Source organism: Sycon ciliatum, chromosome 7, assembly GCF_964019385.1.
Source record: "Sycon ciliatum chromosome 7, ocSycCili1.1, whole genome shotgun sequence".
Taxonomy (NCBI): Eukaryota; Metazoa; Porifera; class Calcarea; order Leucosolenida; family Sycettidae; genus Sycon; species Sycon ciliatum.
In genome coordinates this window covers 25,582,399-25,603,016 of record NC_088649.1, presented here as the reverse complement: position 1 = coordinate 25,603,016, position 20,618 = coordinate 25,582,399, and the positions used below count along the sequence as shown (strand labels likewise).

General features: G+C 45.1%; 1 protein-coding gene across 1 annotated transcript; it reads left to right on the top strand.

Moving 5' to 3' along the window:
• The first annotated feature begins 12,398 nt into the window (after nt 1–12,398).
• LOC135821747 (uncharacterized) lies at nt 12,399–15,110 on the top strand. The gene is made up of 5 exons (XM_065334745.1): nt 12,399–12,539; nt 12,726–13,028; nt 13,224–13,871; nt 13,950–14,174; nt 14,322–15,110. Exons 1-5 carry the CDS (start codon nt 12,399–12,401, stop codon nt 15,108–15,110), a joined length of 2,106 nt encoding a protein of 701 aa, XP_065190817.1.
• Nucleotides 15,111–20,618: the final 5,508 nt, after the last annotated feature.

Below are 20,618 nucleotides of genomic sequence, written 5' to 3'. Positions count from 1 at the left end.
GTAGTAGTAGTAGTAGTAGTAGTAGTAGTAGTAGTAGTAGTAGTAGTAGTAGTAGTAGTAGTAGTAGTAGTAGTAGTAGTAGTAGTAGTAGTAGTAGTAGTAGTAGTAGTAGTAGTAGTAGTAGTAGTAGTAGTAGTAGTAGTAGTAGTAGTAGTAGTAGTAGTAGTAGTAGTAGTAGTAGTAGTAGTAGTAGTAGTAGTAGTAGTAGTAGTAGTAGTAGTAGTAGTAGTAGTAGTAGTAGTAGTAGTAGTAGTAGTAGTAGTAGTAGTAGTAGTAGTAGTAGTAGTAGTAGTAGTAGTAGTAGTAGTAGTAGTAGTAGTAGTAGTAGTAGTAGTAGTAGTAGTAGTAGTAGTAGTAGTAGTAGTAGTAGTAGTAGTAGTAGTAGTAGTAGTAGTAGTAGTAGTAGTAGTAGTAGTAGTAGTAGTAGTAGTAGTAGTAGTAGTAGTAGTAGTAGTAGTAGTAGTAGTAGTAGTAGTAGTAGTAGTAGTAGTAGTAGTAGTAGTAGTAGTAGTAGTAGTAGTAGTAGTAGTAGTAGTAGTAGTAGTAGTAGTAGTAGTAGTAGTAGTAGTAGTAGTAGTAGTAGTAGTAGTAGTAGTAGTAGTAGTAGTAGTAGTAGTAGTAGTAGTAGTAGTAGTAGTAGTAGTAGTAGTAGTAGTAGTAGTAGTAGTAGTAGTAGTAGTAGTAGTAGTAGTAGTAGTAGTAGTAGTAGTAGTAGTAGTAGTAGTAGTAGTAGTAGTAGTAGTAGTAGTAGTAGTAGTAGTAGTAGTAGTAGTAGTAGTAGTAGTAGTAGTAGTAGTAGTAGTAGTAGTAGTAGTAGTAGTAGTAGTAGTAGTAGTAGTAGTAGTAGTAGTAGTAGTAGTAGTAGTAGTAGTAGTAGTAGTAGTAGTAGTAGTAGTAGTAGTAGTAGTAGTAGTAGTAGTAGTAGTAGTAGTAGTAGTAGTAGTAGTAGTAGTAGTAGTAGTAGTAGTAGTAGTAGTAGTAGTAGTAGTAGTAGTAGTAGTAGTAGTAGTAGTAGTAGTAGTAGTAGTAGTAGTAGTAGTAGTAGTAGTAGTAGTAGTAGTAGTAGTAGTAGTAGTAGTAGTAGTAGTAGTAGTAGTAGTAGTAGTAGTAGTAGTAGTAGTAGTAGTAGTAGTAGTAGTAGTAGTAGTAGTAGTAGTAGTAGTAGTAGTAGTAGTAGTAGTAGTAGTAGTAGTAGTAGTAGTAGTAGTAGTAGTAGTAGTAGTAGTAGTAGTAGTAGTAGTAGTAGTAGTAGTAGTAGTAGTAGTAGTAGTAGTAGTAGTAGTAGTAGTAGTAGTAGTAGTAGTAGTAGTAGTAGTAGTAGTAGTAGTAGTAGTAGTAGTAGTAGTAGTAGTAGTAGTAGTAGTAGTAGTAGTAGTAGTAGTAGTAGTAGTAGTAGTAGTAGTAGTAGTAGTAGTAGTAGTAGTAGTAGTAGTAGTAGTAGTAGTAGTAGTAGTAGTAGTAGTAGTAGTAGTAGTAGTAGTAGTAGTAGTAGTAGTAGTAGTAGTAGTAGTAGTAGTAGTAGTAGTAGTAGTAGTAGTAGTAGTAGTAGTAGTAGTAGTAGTAGTAGTAGTAGTAGTAGTAGTAGTAGTAGTAGTAGTAGTAGTAGTAGTAGTAGTAGTAGTAGTAGTAGTAGTAGTAGTAGTAGTAGTAGTAGTAGTAGTAGTAGTAGTAGTAGTAGTAGTAGTAGTAGTAGTAGTAGTAGTAGTAGTAGTAGTAGTAGTAGTAGTAGTAGTAGTAGTAGTAGTAGTAGTAGTAGTAGTAGTAGTAGTAGTAGTAGTAGTAGTAGTAGTAGAATTTATTATTTTGATAGGAAAGGCCCTACAGACGTTGCCGTCTTGTTACAGGGAACCCTAAGTGCTCTTTACAGAGCGAAACAAAAACGGATAGATGCTCAACCTGACGACACGAGACAGGCAGAGAATTCCACCTATCAGCGCCAAGGAAAGAAATGGAGAACATGCCATATCTAGTGTTATACTGAGCTTGTATACAAACTCCCATCTCTCCCCACACAACACTCCAGACTTGTATTTTGCATATAACAGGTACTTCGATGACGAGAATATAAACTGGTATATAAACTGGTATATAAATTGGTGTATAAACTGGTATATATACTCCTTTTTTTTTAGGATTACACTAGTGTCCTGCAGTCAGCCTTGATGGTTTTTCGACATGCGCGACGGTCCCAACTTCAGGATCTCTTTCCCGTCAACGATGAAGAATACAACATCGTCCTTTGTAACATGTGACTTGTGCTGCACCTGGCGTTCGAGGCTGTCCTTCTTTCGCTGTTTCAGCACTCCGTCTGTCAAGCGCAGCACTCGACATGTGCGGCTGAAGAGCCCCGCGTGCCGCTCCTCCTGCGTTTTTGCATGGACATAGAATGCAGATAGCAGGGGCAACGGGACTTCACTACTGATGGTTTTCCAATCGATGTTCTCCTTTCCGCGTCCCTCGCAGAGCGGACGGAACATGCGCAGCCATAATCCGTGGCACTGCCAGTGTTCTTAGAAACTGCTGCTTGAATAATGGCATCGTGAGTCGTGGTCGTCCTCAGAAGAAACGTTTGGGAGTCGATTCAACAGGCTCGTGCTGATTCATTTTACTCTTATTTTGGGAAGGAGACGAACTCTTTGTCTCTAAAGTCTAATGAGCAAACGGTTCTTTTACAGAGCCCGCGGTGAGATCTGCGCGCGGTAACGGTCACTAGCACTGTGCCTGTGAAGTTCAAACTAACTTACTTGGCGCATAGCTGTTACTTCCGATGTAACTAGTGCTTCAGTACTAAACTGAAGTCACAAAGAGTGTGTGATGGTACTGCATGCACTAGCACTGCATGCACTGCACAGAGTCAGTGGTAGTCTTGTACTTGATCCGCACAGGTTGGTGAAAGGAAGACTCGTCGAGCCATGGTTGTGGGTTGGAATTCCAATCTCTACCCTTGTGGGGGAGAGGAGAGTTTGTATATCAGCTCAGTATAAGCATAATAATAACCTACTCAGTTGATTATATGGGAAATATAAACCAATATACAAACCTCGGCTTCGCCTCGGTTTGTATACAGGTTTATATTTCCCATATAATCAACTGGTTAGGTTATATTATATACGTAGCGGTGAGTCGCTACATCAGACACGTCATCTCCCAGGACCCTGCATACACAGGTGTGGAGTCGGATGAGTAGGGTGGGCATGTTCTGCACGACTTCTAGGAGTGAACTGCATGGTGCAAGACTTCGAGGGGTTGAAGCAACCTCCGACTGAATCAGCCCGCTGCAGAACGGCATCAGTGGCGGCCTGGAGGGGTGGACCATTTGTTGTTGGTTAGATTCTCAGGCTGCTCTACCAAGAGCAGTGTCATCGGCAAATAAGAGCACGTCAGTAGTGACATCAGACGATATGGTGCGAGGAAAGACATTACATAGAGAATGAAAAGAATCAATGGGGCCAAGGTGAGACTCTGGGGGAACGCCTGCAGAAATTAGATGGGTCGGCGACTTGGCCGAGAGAACTTTAACACAGAAGGACCGGTCTCCGAGGTAGTTGGTGAACCAAGGAACGGCTTCAGGGGATATTAAAGTAGCGAGCTGTCGGAGAAGAACAGGGTGCGGTGCCTTGTCAAACGCTTTCGCGAAAAATACAAGAACAGAGCGTGGTAGACAGGGCTCTTGTCGAGTGCTTTAGCCACTCTTGAAGACAGGACAATTAGCTGATCGAATGTTGACTTTCAGGAGACAAAGCCATACTGGTGGTCGGTAATTAATTTTTCGGTCGGTTATTAATCCCTGCCTATTGAGGAAGCTGGTGAGGTGCTCGGCGATGATGGCGTCCAGAATCTTGGCTACGGCCGGCAGCAGGGAGATTGTATTGTATGTTTTCTATGGCAAACGGTCCTCAGCGTCTGTTCAGCACCTCCACGAGCGACACTGACTCACGCTGCTATCTGGTGTTCACGAGATGTTTTTCGCGCTGGAAACGGAGCGTCTCTGTAAGTTTGTATCCCTGGTGATGTCTTTGCCTAGAGAGCACTATATTATATACTATATTATATAGTGCTCTCTAGGGCATAGCTTAAGGATTTCATTTAGCTCGGACAAATGTCCTTCCGTTTTGAAATCTGTCCGGACATGCCCGGATATTTTCCACAGCACATTTTGAGGGTGTTTCTTCTTTTTTTTAGTAGTACTGAAGTATATTCACAATGATTCATTATGTGGACGTATCTCACACATTACTACGTACAATTCGCCAATTTATTTGTATTAGAAACTGAACTATTTACTGACGACAAATGTATGTACAAGAAAGCATTGCAGTGAAGAATTTTGCGAACGCGATATGCTCCTTGCAGAGAAAGTAAGTCAGTTCGAATTTGCGTCGTGCAATAGCGGCAGCACCGTCGTCCATCCTGCACAGTGCCTTCGCAATTGGAGCGAATTCGGGGCATTTCGAGCGGGACACTCTTGCCTGCGGAAAAGATTCATTGCTCGTTTATGCATCTCCGTTCCAGCATGATCCTTGAACGCTGATGTTCTCAGGTTCTTGGATCCGGTTATGAAAGCCTCGCTGAAGTTTTTACAACTGCAGACTCTGTCTACAAACTTGATGCACACGGAACACTTCAAACATTCTGCTAAGAGCCGATCGTTCTTCTGCCGGTCATAAATCAGCCAGGCGGAAGTAGTCAGCTCTGCATCATGGTCCGAGATCCACTAATCGCAAGAAGCGGCCTTCACACCACGGACTTTTTTTGCCCAGCGGCAAGTCCTCTGAATCTCCCTTTCGCTTTCCACAAGATATTCTAAAAGACTATTTGCATTCCTGGTCAGTGAAAGAGTTAAAAATAAAAGATGACATCTTCCTCTCAAGAGTGAACAACTGCACTGCAGACTGCAGCACACCATCTGTCACCACACTCTTCAACCTGTCACTGAAATCTGGTGCAGTGCCTGCCGGTTTCAAGTTGGCGGCTGTAAGCCCGCTGTTCAAGTCTGGAGATCCGTCTCAGCCGACAAACTATAGGCCAGTGTCACTACTTCCGATTTTGTCAAAGTTGCTGGAAAAGCTGGTCCAGCGGCAGCTTGTACGGCACCTCGACCACACCGACGCTATCCCGGAAACTCAGTTTCATTTCGCCGGCAGCACTCGACGGGTGATGCACTAGCCTTACTGGTTGATCAGCTGCAAATGGCTCGCGACAAGAAGGACTCCTCTGGAGTGTGCTTCCTTGACATGTCGAAGGCCTTCGACAAAGTGCGGCATGCAATTATGATCCAGGACTGCTTTGAAATTGGAGTTGGCGGTACGGTGATGAAATGGCTCGTTAGCTACCTTACAAACCGGACACAACAAGTCCGCATCGGTAGCGAACTGAGCAACATCACAGTATGCACAAGTGGAGTACCCCAGGGATCTGTATTGGGGCCCATCTTGTTCAATATATACACCCGAGCGGTAGCTGCAGTAGCTCACCCGACCCCTAGCATACAATTTGCTGACGATATTGCACTGTACGAAAGTGGTTCCAACACGGCAACTATTTCACTGGGACTCTCGTCATCCGTCACTGCGCTGGCCGACTGGCTCGAAAACCGCGGCCTGTTATTGAAGGAACGCAAAAGTCAAGTTCTGTCCATCTGTGGGAGGGATGCGCAAACCAGTATCGCTGTAAATTGCCATCAGACCCGCTTACCTGCTTGTACTGCGGCCACGTACTTGGGTTTAACCATCACCGAGCAACTGACCTGGGACCATCATATCCACGATCTTACAGCGAAGGTGAACAGGAAAGTCGGAGCATTGTGGCGAGCCCGGCGATCCCTTTCCCAGAAGGCCAGGGTCCAATACCTAAAATCCGTTGTGATGCCCGACCTATTATATGGAAGTGTGGCCTATAGCACCTCCCTCTCAGCTTTCGCTCTAGGGAAACTCCAACGTCTTCAGAACCGTGCCATCCGCGCTGTGTTCAGCCTACCACCCACATCTTCGGTAAGCCACCAAAGGGAGAGCATATCCCTCCGGAAAATCGAGGAGACACAACACCACCGACTCCTCGATCTCATCTGGCGCGGCCTGAACGGCCAATGTAGTACAGCGCTTTCAAAGCAGCTGAAGCCCGCAACCACGGCCCCAACTCGACATCAAGCCAACGCCGGGCTCATTCTCCCGCTGGCCAGGACGAATACAGGCACTCGCCGACCGTTCTTCCGTGTACCTGCGCTGTGGAACACTCTGCCAGCCAGTGTACGTTCCTGCAAAGCCGTGGCCGATTTCGCAGCAGCCGTGTACCCGTACACTCTCAGGCCATAAACGTTTTTTAAAAGAAGAGAAACAGTGACATGCCCTCCCCCCACACACACACGGACAGTATGTATAGGCATATAACGAACGGTCTTTTCCTGTTAGCTCTGTTTGTCCAATACATGAGATAAAACGTCTTTCTTGTTGTTTTTCCTTCTCCATGTAGCTGCTTCCAGCATGGTAAACGACAGTACCATGGCCTTTTCAGATTTTCATTGTACCTATTTGTAGTACCTCCCGGGATCAGTATTTTCCACTTGAAATAACATCCACCCCAATGCCTCATTCTTAGCATTCTTTTATTCGCTTCCATGTAATTGGGCTTATTGCCCGTTTGGTATTGCGAATTCAAATAAAAAACAACAACAACGACAGTTCAACCCATCGATTCAAGTGCGAAGTCGACACCATGTACCAAAGGTCGAAAGTGTGAATTGACTGTAGCAACCGCGCCGCGCGCGTTGCTACAGGCGGATCAAGTAAATCTGGTGAAGTCTACGCCTGAGGCTACAGGGTAGACGTGTTAGTTGTACGATATGCAAGTCGCATTTGGCACGAAGCTCCGAAGAAAGCCCAACTCTACATAAAACGGTCGAATGGTTGCTGCTCTTTTTTTCCTTTTTGACCAGACACTATGTCCGGTGAAATTGAAAACGTCCGGTCAGTGGCCGAAAATGGCCGGAAAATGGCCGATGTTCGGCCGTTAATCTATGCCTCCCGGTATTTTACGACTCCCTGGTTCTCACCGTCCAGGAGCGACACTGACTCACGCTGTTATCTGGTGCTCACGAGGTGTTTGTGGCACTGGAAACGGAGCGTCTCTGTAAGTTTGTATCCCTGGTGATGTTTGTGGCTGGAGAGCACTATAATTATATATTATATAAGTGGTGCTCTTCAGGCACAATCTTCCTCAGCCTACTCAAGCTCAACTGATGAATGGTGAATTCCCCGAAACACTGTGTATCGAGCAGGAAGTGGTGCTTTCTTGAAGGTTTGCCGAGTGGACGGTTCGATGGACTTCTTGTGTGCTCTGGATGGCAGCCGTGAGTCAGTCATGTGACAAATGAAGTCGGTTGGTTGAAGAATGGCACAAGCAAACATTTCCTGACAACGACAGGGACTGTAACGACAGCCACGGCAGCAGCACCAGCAGCAGCAGCAACAACAACAACATCATCATACAGAGATAGGCCTGTAGGCTGTAGTTAGCTGGCCACGCATGTTTGCCGTTCTCTTTGTAGATAGGTAAGACTGTAGCCAACTTCCAGTCACTAGGTAGCTGCCCGAGCCGGAAACTAGTGTTGGCACAGGGACTGCATGAACATGGGTGCCACTTCTCTCAGTATGCCGTTCGTGATATGCATACCCCCGCCCACAGACTTGTGCCTGAGCAGAGTGCGCAGCTTGCAGAAGACTCCCGTGCTGGGTTGTTTGGAAATTGAAACTGGAGATCTGGGGTAAATTTTGCTGGCTTATAACAATATAATGTTCTCATACTTTCTGCCTTTCTTGTCATTCTTGCTTCTTGAATTTGTTTGTTTTCCTCGAGTTTTCTTGTGTTCGCGGAGAAGGCGGAGAGCCGGAGCGCAGAACGGTTTTGTTTAAATATGATTTAACGGAGAAGGCGGAGATACCGAACGTGCCGTAATGCGGTCAAGCACAATATTTGTTTGGGTAGCTCAGAGGGAACGCCAAATATATGGGTACATGTGACTGTTTTTTTCTTTCTTTTGTTCTTTTTTTTTGGTGTTTATTGGAATCCGGATACATGTAGCTCAACATGAAACAGTACAGAAGTACAACTACAGAGAGCACCGAATAGAAGGCCCCGGGAACGGGAAACCAAAAAGAAAAAAGAAAGAAGGAAGAAAAAAACAGCAACATCAATTTACTGATTATGATTCTCCATGGCAGCATGAATCCCAGCACCATTGCTGTTTTGTGGCACGGGTGGTCGAGGCAAGGCTTTGGCTTTTCTCAAGCGCATTGCATCTTTGCTTCCCAAAACCGTTCTCCGTGGCGAGGGCTCATCTCCTGTTACATGGTATTCTTGTCGCAGTATTAGTTAGTTAGTTTTTTGTTTGTTTGTTATCATAATATTATTATGATAACTGTCCACCAACGTAACCAGATCTTTATACAGTCAGCGAGTGCGACAAAATGGCACAAAACTGACAAGGCCGGGAGTACTGAGACATTCAGCGACCTGACACCTAGGTCCAACACTTCTCCAAGGCACAAACCAGCAACCTTCCAACTTCGAAAGCTCAGGTTCGGAAAGGTCCCTTGTGTAGGCTTTCCCCAAACCGGCCCGTTTTTTCCGCTTGTTCGGCTTTTCGCTCGGGTCCAAAATACATCAGATTCGACTGCAAAATCAGTTGATTGTTTGACAATCGGCTGGAAAACTGGAATATATTGGAAAACCGGCTAAAAGAACTGTTGGCATGTTGGCCTCAATATTTGTGAAATAATTATTAGAAGATTTGGTCGATTTTCGACGATTGTCAAAGGAACCCTCCAAAATCGGCGAAAAGCGTAGCGATTTTCGATCAGTCTCATTTTCGGCGAATTTTTCGCAGCCTGATTAATTAAGGGATTTTACTACAGTCCATTCATCGGAAACAGTCCCGCTGGCTTTTGAAAGTCCAATTTGGGCCGAATTGAGGATCAAAAACCCACTTTAAATCTCCAAAACCTGGGTTTGGGATCTGCTTCTCCACACATTTTGCCATGGTATACCTGTCCTAATTTTGTAAAACCTGGCTCAACCAAGACCCTATCAGTATCAGCAAGAGTCCATAACCCCCCAGAGTGTGCAACTCCAGGTTGGGGTCTGGCGCAACGAAATCCAAACATTGCGTCTTCCGGTCCATAGTCAAGCATTGGCGGATGGGGCCCTGTGCATATCTGGTACATCCGCTACTCACTACATGACGTATGAAGGTTGGATTTCGTTGCGGCACTGATTTGTGCTGAGAAGGATCACGAGTTGCACACTCTGGGGGTTATGGACTCTTGGTATCAGGGACTATGCAGGGCTGGAACAGGCGTTGCACACTCTGGGGGCTATGTACTTTTGCTAAGCTTTGTTACAAACAGCAATCTGTGTCGTATTTAGCGCGTGCGACACCTTCGAGTACTAATTTGTTGACCCCGCCAATCAAAGTGAATGGCATGTAGGCTGGTACGCGCCTGATACGCGCTGTAAATTCCAACATGCTGGAATTTCCATTTGGGCGCGTTTCCGTATGCATGGCAGTAGTAAAGGACGAGCGGGTTCTGTGCCAGGGGGCGCCCGGGTCCCAAAAAATGGGGTATTATTGAAAAATGGGGTACTAATAGTACCCCATTTTTGCGGTGAAAATTATTTTTGGCCCGGTTTTTTTGCGGATAAAATATGGGGGTATTATTGAAAAATATGTATTGGGGTGTTATGCTCTACCCTAAACAATAAGGTAATATGGTGTCATGATTTGGAATTCTGCATGTATCATTAATTTTGATTTTTAGGGGTGGGTGTTATGTCCTGCCCTACATCATAATATTGCATTCCGATGTCTAAAATATTACTATTTCTAATGTCAATGTTATCTCACTTTTTTCCAATTTTATATTAATCAGAACTCATAGTTTTGCAGTATTTTGACTTGTAATTTCAATTTTTCGGATAATTTTTTTTTTTTTCAAAAATGAATTGTGAACCAAAAATGAAATTATATCAGGTTTTATAGGTCCCGCCAAGTCCCGTCCCGCCGGGTCCCGCCTCCGGGAAGGTGACGACCTTGGAGAACACGGTGAACACGGTGCGCGCCAAAAACCAAAACGTTGCTCGCGACATGCCGTGTCTTTTTTGGTTCGGGTTTGGAATCTTTCCATTGACATAAGTCAATTAGTTTTCCATCTATGTCCGTAATCGAAAGGTCCATGAGGTGTAGAATTTTTCTAGCTTTCCTCTCGTATAATTCTTTTCGACATACAACAATTCTTTCTCGAACTTTTAGCTGCTGGAATACCGGATTCATCTTGACCTCAGATGCACAGATCATGCATCCATGCATTGACGTCACAGTACATCATTGCAGCACTGATTTCACTGTGAAGTGTGGAACATGGGTCAATGCGCGATAAAAGGATGAACGTGATTTCAGCGGGAAGTGCGCTAATTGGTCACATGTTTTCAGCGGGAAGTGCGGTAAGTGGTTAATTGTTTCCAGTGGGAGATGAGTGGATTGGTTAATTGAAAAACAACCAGTTATTCCGAATTCAACTATTACGAAAACCCTATAAAAATAGGTCCTCGGTACCTTGTCAAGCCATTGTGTGGTTGTCCGCCACCACCCCTGCTCAGGATGGAACCCCTTCGGAAGAAACCTAGTCAGTCTTTTGATGTAGTGAGATCATCTGATCTGTTGCAATTCTTTAGTTATTGTCCTGATCAAGAGTTTGCAGATGTACTAAAGTTTTTCTCTCATGTTCTACCGTCGCTGGAGCTGCTTCTTGAAGAGAATATTGAGCAATGGGGTCAGTACAAGTGTTCTTTGGTAGTTCAGGTGGTGATGCAGAAGCTGAATCCTGCTACAGGACAAATGGTTTCCAACACATTCTTCTTCCGATCGAGTACAACGCTGGTGCTCAACACCATGGAGCTGAGGGACCTTCTCAGTACGATGATTGCTCAGATCAACGCTCGTCTTGATGATTTCGTTCGTCATGGATCAGGTTGGGTAGTTGAACGGATTTCCTGTTTACACATCGAAATGTCACGCTATTGTGTACTTGGAGGAAGTTCGTACATCCCCTTGCCACCGGAGTTGAAGTCGAAGAAGGCCATTGTTAACGTGCAGAACACTGACAACAAGTGTTTACTGTAAGTATAGCAGTGGGGTTTCAGTGTTGTGTTATGGTGTATGGATTGAACTGTATGTTCTGTCCATGTCTTATGTCATCCGTACTTTAGATGGTCAATACTGGCTGCTAAATTTTCGGCAGACAAGTCTCATCCATATCGTCAATCGTCGTACGCAGAACATGCGGATACTGTGGATGTGAGCGGCATCGAGTTTCCAGCAAAACTGGAAGACATACCAGTCATCGAAAGACTGAACGACGGTCTTTACATCAACGTCTTCGGATATGAAGAGAAAGTCATATATCCGTTAAGAATTTCTCACCAACCGCAGACCGCCATCAATGTATTGCTCATCCAAGACGAACGCAATGACGTGGAGGTGCAGCACTGGGTGTGGATAAAGTCATTCAGTCGTCTTGTTGCTACTGGAGCACGTCGAGCACATTTCGTCTGCTTCAGATGTCTCTCAACACACGTCACGGAGAAGGCATTGAATAATCATATGATGTACTGCAGTGAACATCCTGAAGCCACGGTGGAGATGCCAAAGGCTGGCGATAGAGTGATGTTCAGGAATGTGAACAAGCAGCTTCAAGCCCCATTTGTAAGTAGAACACTTAATCAAGGTGAACACACTGTGGTCTGTTTTTTTTTTTTTTTTTCTTTTCTTTCCTGCACATGTTTCTTGACTCTGATTGTTCACCTTTCTGCTGTTTTACTCGGTGTTGTCTCTGCAGCTATTCCTAATTCTCTATCTGTCTTTTCCGCTGTTTTACTCGGTGTTGTCCCTGCTGCTATTCCTACTTCTCTCTCTCTCTCTCTCTCTCTCTCTCTCTCTCTCTCAAATGCAGGTGATCTATGCCGATTGTGAGGCCTTCATAGAACCTCTGTCCGCTGTCAAGAAAATCGGTCATTCGACATTCCAAAAGAACAAGCATGTAGCCTGTTCCTGTTCGTACATTGTAGTACGATCTGATGGCGTCGTCACGAACCGTTTCTTCTACCGTGGAGAAGATTCTATGTTCTGTTTTCTGCTGTCACTTGAGCAAGAGGAGGAGATTATCCGTGATGAGCTTCTAGCATGTAATGCTGGTCAAATGATCATTTCAGAAAGTCAGCAACGTGAATTTGAAACGGTAGTCTCCTGTTGGATCTGTGGTGAAGCATTGGGTAGCGATCGTGTACGTGACCACTGTCACATCACCGGTGCTTACCGTGGTGCAGCACACAACCATTGTAACCTGAACATGCGGATTGAGCCGTTCAAGATCAAGATTCCTGTGATCTTTCATAACTTGAAGGGATACGATTCTCATCACATCGTATCTGCCATTGGGAGAACGTCCACTGATGAGATTACGTATGTGAACGAGAAAGGACAAGAACGGGTACGTTACATATGCGTGGTGTGTGTGTGTGTGTGTGTGTGTGTGTGTGCGTGTGCGTGGATCATGATGTTTTTCTAAGAAGGAAGATCATTACTATGTTGGTACTCATATTCACGTTTATATGATTGATATTCATCTTTACAGCTGCACCTTAAAACTGTGTCTCCTCTTTTTCTTTCTTCTCAGACCAAGCGTCTCGGTGCTATCAAAGTGATTCCCATCAACAGTGAAAAATATGTCACATTCGGATGGAGACAGTTCCAGTTCATCGACAGCCTGGCATTCTTGAACACCTCCCTAGACCGGTTGGTTTCGGCTACACCACCAGATGCATTCGCCCTTCTATCCGCACGATTTCCAGACGAGGATGAACGCAAACTGTTGACACGAAAGGGTGTCTACCCGTATGAATATATGGGGTCGTACGACCAATTCGAAGAAACGCGTCTACCTCCCAAGGATGCATTCCACTCAACGCTAACGAACACGGTGAGTAGTGTGACAGATATAGTAGATCTTTCTCTCTTTCTTTTTTCACCATCTTACTTCGAAGTACTAAAATAAGACAAAATGTGTTTGAACGCTTCCTGCAGCTTCATACTAAATAATTGATTGTGTGGGCGAACTACTAAAATAAGTTCGTTGATTTGTTTTTCTTTTTGGTGTACATTTTCTATTCCCTAGGGTATCAGTGATGAAGACTATGCCTATGCGCAAACAGTATGGACTGCGTTTGACTGTGAAGATCTAGGAGACTATCACGACCTCTACCTGGAGACTGATGTGCTGCTGTTGGCTGACGTTTTCGAAAACTTCAGAAGAACTGCTCACGCAACCTATGGATTGGATCCCGCTAATTACCTCACCTTACCGGGATTTTCCTGGGATTCGCTGCTGAAAATGACGAAGGTGTCCCTTCATCTCATTTCCGACATTGACATGTTCAACTTCATTGAGCATGGCAAAAGAGGTGGCATAAGCATGGTGTCCGCTAGACACGCCACCGCCAACAACAGATATCTATCGGAGTACAATCCAGACGAGCCGTCAAGCTTCATCCAATATTTAGATGCGAACAATCTATATGGATGGGCCATGTCTCAACCCTTGCCCGTGTCGGACTTCTGCTTTGAAGCAGTGACGGATGATCTTCTGGAGACGGTACTCGATCATCCAATGGACTCTTCGACGGGATACATGGTGGAGTGCGATTTAAGGATTCCAGATGGTGTGCATGACATGATGAATGACTATCCGTTGGCTCCTGAGAAGATGAAGGTGACACGAGATATGCTTTCTCCATATCAGACCCACATGGCAGAGAAACTAATGGTAAGTCATGGTCTATCTGGTGGATATGCTTGTATTAATCTTCTAAGGTTTGTGTATATCTATACTGTACTCTTGTAGGTGACCGGTTTGGAAGCGAAGAAACTGGTACCAAATCTACTGGTGAAAGAGCACTATGTTCTGCACTACAGAAACTTGCAGCAGTATGTGTCCTTGGGTGTGGAGATTACAGATGTGCATCGTGTGCTCTCCTTCACACAACACCCATGGATGAAGCCATACATCGACACTAATACTGACCTGAGAAAGCTATCAACTTCTGATTTCGAGAAAGACTTCTATAAGGTGGGTACTCCACATCATGTGTGTGTGTGTGTGTATTTAGCGATAGTGTGGGATCTAGTATGTACTGGAAGTGTGAATGACCTGAAGATAACAGTTTTCTTATTGTTGTTTTTCTTGGCTTTTTTTTTGTATGCCTGTTTATCGTAGTTGATGAACAATGCTGTATATGGCAAGACCATGGAAAACGTTCGAAACAGAGTAAACATCAAGCTCATTCGTGAACAGGATGAAAAACCACGTCTCCAGAAAAGCATCAACAAACCTTCGTACATCCGCAGTGTAGCCTTTGAGAACGATCTGATAGCAATCGAGTTTGCCAAGACAAAGGTGACTCTCAATAAACCCATTTATGTGGGTACAGCCATCCTCGATCTGTCGAAGCACTTGATGTATTCCTTTTACTATGAAGTTCTCCTACCCCGCTATGGACAAAATGTACGTTTGCTCTACACTGATACTGATAGTCTGATCGTACATATTCAAACGGATGATCTGTACACCGATATGTCAAACAACATAACAGCCTATGACACATCCAACTATTCACCATCCCACCACCTGTACAGCACGGTCAACAAGAAGGTGGTAGGGAAGTTCAAGGACGAACTAGGTGGCAAACCCATCAAGGAGTTCATTGGTTTGCGGAGCAAGATGTACGCATACCGCTGTGAAGACAACGACGACAATGGCAAGCGTGCCAAAGGTGTGCAGAGAAGCGTGTTGAAAAACACCATAACCGTCGATGATTATCGAACATGTCTCGTCGAGGAGTCTCAGCTGAAGAGAACAATGAATGTTCTTCGAAGTCGACGACATTGCATTCACGGAGAGGAGCTACACAAGATTGCCCTCTGTGGATTCGACAGTAAGCGTTACATTCTGGAGGATGGTATCAACACCCTGGCATTCGGACACAAGGATATTCCAAAGCACTGATGGATTTCCACACATACTAGAGCATATGTCATATCTTCTCATGAAATACATTGTAAATACTATGCGATTCATAATATTCACGTTAATCCAAAGCATGAGCTACATTGTACATATGAAATGCTAATACTTTTTGAGATCATTCACATCCTTCTTTGTTAACCAGGTATGGAATTTTTCGTCTTGATAACCCTTCCATTTGACGAGCCGACTGTTCTTGTTGTATTTCAACACCTTATCGAATCTCAATCCTGTGTGTCTGGCATGTTGTAGCTCAGCTCCATAGAACTGTCCTTGAATGACTTCTCCCATCAGGTCTTGAACACGATAGGTGTGGGGTACAGTGGGTAGGACATCGTTTACCACGAACACTTCCTCTGTCCAGTTGGGCGTGTACCCTTTCTCGAAATGACGTTTAGCCACAGCCAAACGCACATCATCACCCACTTTGAATTTAGCTGGTGATTGCTTCGAGTGTACGTCTGCATCTTTTGGTTTTCCATCAAGAGAAGCTTTCGTGGGACTCATGCCGATACTGCGATGTTTCGAGCTGTTGTACTTGACCATAAGCTGAGGAAGGACGTCAAGATACTGTGTCGTAGCTTTCTCCGTGAAATGGCGCCACATTCTGCCTTTCAGTGTTCTATTGAAGCGTTCCACCACCACGGCTTTTCCTTCGTTGTGGGTGCTGTACATGATGATGTTGTGATCCTTGACCCATTGCTTCATTGTTGCATTGTAGAACTCCTTGCCTTCGTCTACCCATAGTTTTTGTGGTACCCTGTTCGATGTTTTCAGGATCAGGTCGAATGCATCCCTGACAGCAGAGCCAGTTTTGGTTTTCAGGGGTACTGCCCAGGCATAGCGACTGTACAGATCGATGACGGTCAGCAGGAATTTGTAGTTCTTGTTGCTTCGGGCAAACCGTTGCATATCCACTAGATCGGCACTCCAGATGTGATCCACAGACCTGCTCTTCACCTTGCGTCTTTTGAAATGCACTCGTCTGGGTTTGTGCAATTCGTTAGCCAGTTGCGTGTGGAATGGTGTGGACTGCGACTTCTTCTTCTGTCTTCCATCATGAAGTGCTTTTTGCACTTTCGTATCCCACAAGGCTCCACCACCTCGCAAGGCACCTAAACTGAGAACCAGTTGATCGTTTTCCAGCTTTTCATCCTCATCGAAGACTCTTCGGAAAATTCGAAGTGCTTCATCCAGACCATATTTGGAAAATAGCTTTCCCATCAATATGGCATACCATCCACATACTGCTGTGCTTCTGTCTTGAACGGCTTGGGTGTTGGTGATGATCTTACAGTCTACATAGGCTTCTTTAAAGAAATCGCACAGTGCAGGTTCAGTGTAATCTTGCTCCATAGTGTATAGACTGCGTCCGAAACTGTCAAAAACCAGGATCACGTTTTGCTCGCGACACACGGTCAACCAATGATGTCCACCTTCCGGTGCATCGTACACCGGTAGAACGTTGTCGGTGTTGACGATACAAAAGTCTCCATTGTTCAAGGGTGGTAAGAGATCGTAACTTGTACACCCCACGAACCCTCCAACACCATTCAATCTTCCTTTGATGTCGGCACTGCTGAGAGGGTAGTCCATTCTTGATCATAGCCTGAAAATTTTCGCGCACGTGATCACATTGAACGTCCACTCAGGATATCCTTGATGATACGAGTGATCCTGCTTTTATCCTTCAGAACCTCTTGAATGAATGATGCATCGTCCACCATCACCTTTTGTGCTCTGATCATGAAATGCTCGGGATGGATCAATTTTGCTTCAGTTGTTCTACCATACGTAGAAGTCATATCGTTGAGATCTTGAAACTTGAGCTGCGATCCTGGTACAGCTAGCACTAGGGTGGCTAGTTCATGAATCTTTCGTTCTGATCGAAGGAATCCATCGACATGTTTGTGGATTCCCACCGCACCCGCTATGGTTGCAAACGGGTACCTGGACATGTAGATGCGATTCGTCTCGTTGACCAGAGTAGTGTAGTCGTTCATCGTCTGCGTCTTCAGGGCATCCGCAGCCGCTTCCACCCGACTCCTGAACCTCAGTCGATCTTCATCGTAGAGTTGCAGCAGTTGTGATCGGCTTGTGAAATAGTTGCTCTTCAAAAAGGTTGCCGGTATATTTGTATGTCGGAGGAAACTGTCCAGGATTTGTAGGATCCATCGGTCAAATTCGTGGTCTTGTAATAGATTGAAAGGCACTGATGTTAAAGGTGCCTTTCTCTTCTTCCTGACATCTGCAACGGAATCGCGAACTTGATCGGTAGTGGAATCATAGTTGAGTATGTTGGATGCAATCACATTTCTCACAGACGGGTAACTGATGTGATCGGGATTGTTTTTAAAGTGGGTGTCATATAGACGCTTTACTCGCGGATCAGCTTGCAGTTCCAACAGGGTGGAGGTGCTCAAACTGTGATCTGGCACTTGGGAAAGAACTTTCTTGACGCTTTTCAAGTAGGTATTGTAGTTATTACCTCCTTTTTGCCGCATGAGTGGTGGTATACCGAGAACTTCCCACGAATTTACTCTCTTCTTGAGGATGTGTTGAGGATGTTTCGACATAAACTGCAAGGTTTGCAACCTTTTACGCTTGGGTATCGAGAAGGATCCCTTTCTGGACCCCACCCTCTGTATACTGCTCGGTAGCCCATTTGAGAATTTCACCGTAAGATGCTCCATTCTTATTCATTATTGGAATTTTTTTTCAATGTTTCGGCTAACTTTTCGGCTAACTTTTCGGCTAACTTTTCGGCTAACTTTTCGGCTAACTTTTCGGCTAACTTTTCGGCTAACTTTTCGGCTAAACACGCACATCAACGAGGTTTTTATTCAAAAGTCACCTTTAATGCAGTGTCTTCGCAATACGTGTAGTACTGATTAGAAGAGCAATCAATGGTTAGGATAGGTCTGCGACACACCGCCAATAACTTCTCATACAATCTAAAGATAATGGATGACTTCGTGCACAGACCACCAAACAGAGTATTGAGATAACGCTTGATATTGCTTTTATCAGTGAAGCGAAATAGATACATAAAGTTTGCATTGATCTTCATGTCCTTAATGTTATCAAAGCTCTGAGAGAGAAAGAACACGTTCAACTTATGATGATGACTGTACATGGTGAAGAACTTGTAGAGACACTCTCTTTGACTGCCGTGCTTCAAACCCATCACTCTGATGTCATCAATGATCACATAGGTGTTAGGCTGGAGATCCATGTCTTCGATACACTCGGGCATGGTGCTGTAATGCTTGAAGGATTTGAGGCTTGGGAGACGATACTGATCGGCCGGCGTGTTGGAGATGACAACTATACGCTCAGGTTGCACACGTTTCAGGAGCTTGATGAGAAAGTAGGATTTACCCATGTTGCTCTGTCCCAGAAACAATACGTTTTGACCCCAGGATTTCAGAGCAGGAATGATTTCCGTGAACCAATCCTTAGACTCGAACTGAAGACCAGGAATGTGCAGCCCGTGTCGAGCAGTGGCCGTGGTCGGAACATCGTCGTTCCTTACGGGACTAGTCTTTTTCTTCCTCCCGATTTCCTGTCCAAGGAGCGAGATAAAGTCCATGATCAGATGTTGTAGGATGGACCGATGTGAGCGGAACTCATAGAAGACGGTCCTGCACTGTTAATGTTCTGTCGAATTTTTTGAGCAAATGGAGTTTCAGGACGGGTTAGGGATCTACGAGGTGCAGACAGGAACGATGAAGCTTCGTCGAGGGCACGATGTCCTAGTTTTTTGAACAATACCCTTCCTTGTTTCTTTATTCCTCGTGCCCTGCGGCCTTTGGAGCGAACTTGACGAGCTGGTTTCTTGGTTTTTCGAGATGCTCGTTGACGAATCTTCTTCGGTGCATGCCGACGACGACGACTTTTAGTGCGCTTCATGGCACCTGCTGAGCTTCCCTTCCTTACTCCTCTGCCGAATATTTTATCCATTACGTTGTCACCCAGTGATGCCATGGTACCCATGGCCAAGGGAGCAGCCAGATTCGTCAGGAGTGGTATGGCCTTGGCGGCTAATCCTGGTGGAATGGCTAGACCTCCTCGGTGCATGGCAGGGTTGTAAGCTGTTTTCATTTGCGTTTCCACAATGTCTCCGGACTCTCCTCTCCCCAAAAGCATGGGAAGAAGTGTCATTCCTGCCATGGCAGGCAGGGGTCCAAGTCCACCGCGTTGCATTGCATCTTGTTTTGTCGTGGGTTCCGCCATCTGTTTTTCCATCTCATCCGGTCCAGCACCGATTAGGTTTTTCCAGAAGCTCTTTTTCCAGAAGAATCCACCGTGTTGTCGACTCGATGTTTTCAAATCACCACCGTAGACACGATGTCTGGTCTCCAGGTCACCACCTTCCATGATGCCCTTTTACTACTAGGTCGGAATTAATTCATACAACTTCGGCTTTGACACCTTCATCTTTGCTCATGGTGTACAAGTACTTGTCCATGCAGAGAAGGTTGACTTTGATCGAGGCGCCATTTTCGCTAGGTCTCCTCACGGGGGCGTTTGTCACGTCGCTAAATTGATAGTCGATGGACAGATTTCCTCTCGATCTTGGATTGTCTGTGGTCCGATCCAGATTCAAGTTGATAGGCACCATAAAGTAGTGATTGCAGTAATCTGCAGCGGTGATGGGGATTTGCGTTCCATACGTCTTGCCGAAAAAGTCTTGAACCAGATTGTAGCCACGCAGGTAGGAGGATTTGTTGTAATCGTAGAAGTATTGCCCTTCAGTATTACGACTCACATCCCACTGGAACTTGAGCGGGTTGTCAAAGAGCGTCTGGTCGTTGACAGTGACACGAAGTTGACTGAGATTTGCATGAATCATGGCCAGTCTGTTCGAAGAATGCGATGCTTCACCTCCAGCCAATGCTGGCTGTGTACCATGAGTCAAATCTGTGAAGAACAGGATCATCCTGCGTGGAATGTCCGCATTGTGAAGCAGTTCCAGTGTACCAGCATCATCTGAAATGCTCTTTTGTATGAGACGAGGGCACCACGTGTGGAAATAGAGTTGTTTGGGAAGGCGTACACGATCGGTGAGATTGGGTTCCATGCGATAGGTAGTGTACACAAAGTCCAATTGGAGTAGATCGATCTCAATATCACCGACGCTCAGAGCACTGTTGGCACCACCGCCTTGATCGCTAAGCATGATGTATCTGGAAAGCTCGGATTGTGGCAGATCAAAGCGAAGCTTCACCTGTGTACCCGGGGGTAACCAAGCATCGTCCTGATTGAAAAACGGTAGGAAGGGTCTCAGCTTGTACTGAAACCGTCCAACAGCTGCACGAAGTGCATTTTCCTGAACCGTGTTGGAGAAGCCTTCGTTGGTGACAAGCTCGACGGTGGGTGCACGCCTGAGTGTGAAATCATCGACGAAATCCGGTGCTTGTGCTGCATTAGCGTTTGCAGCGTTTGTTTCGAAGGCATAGCCATGCTTACGCTTCACACCAAGTTGAT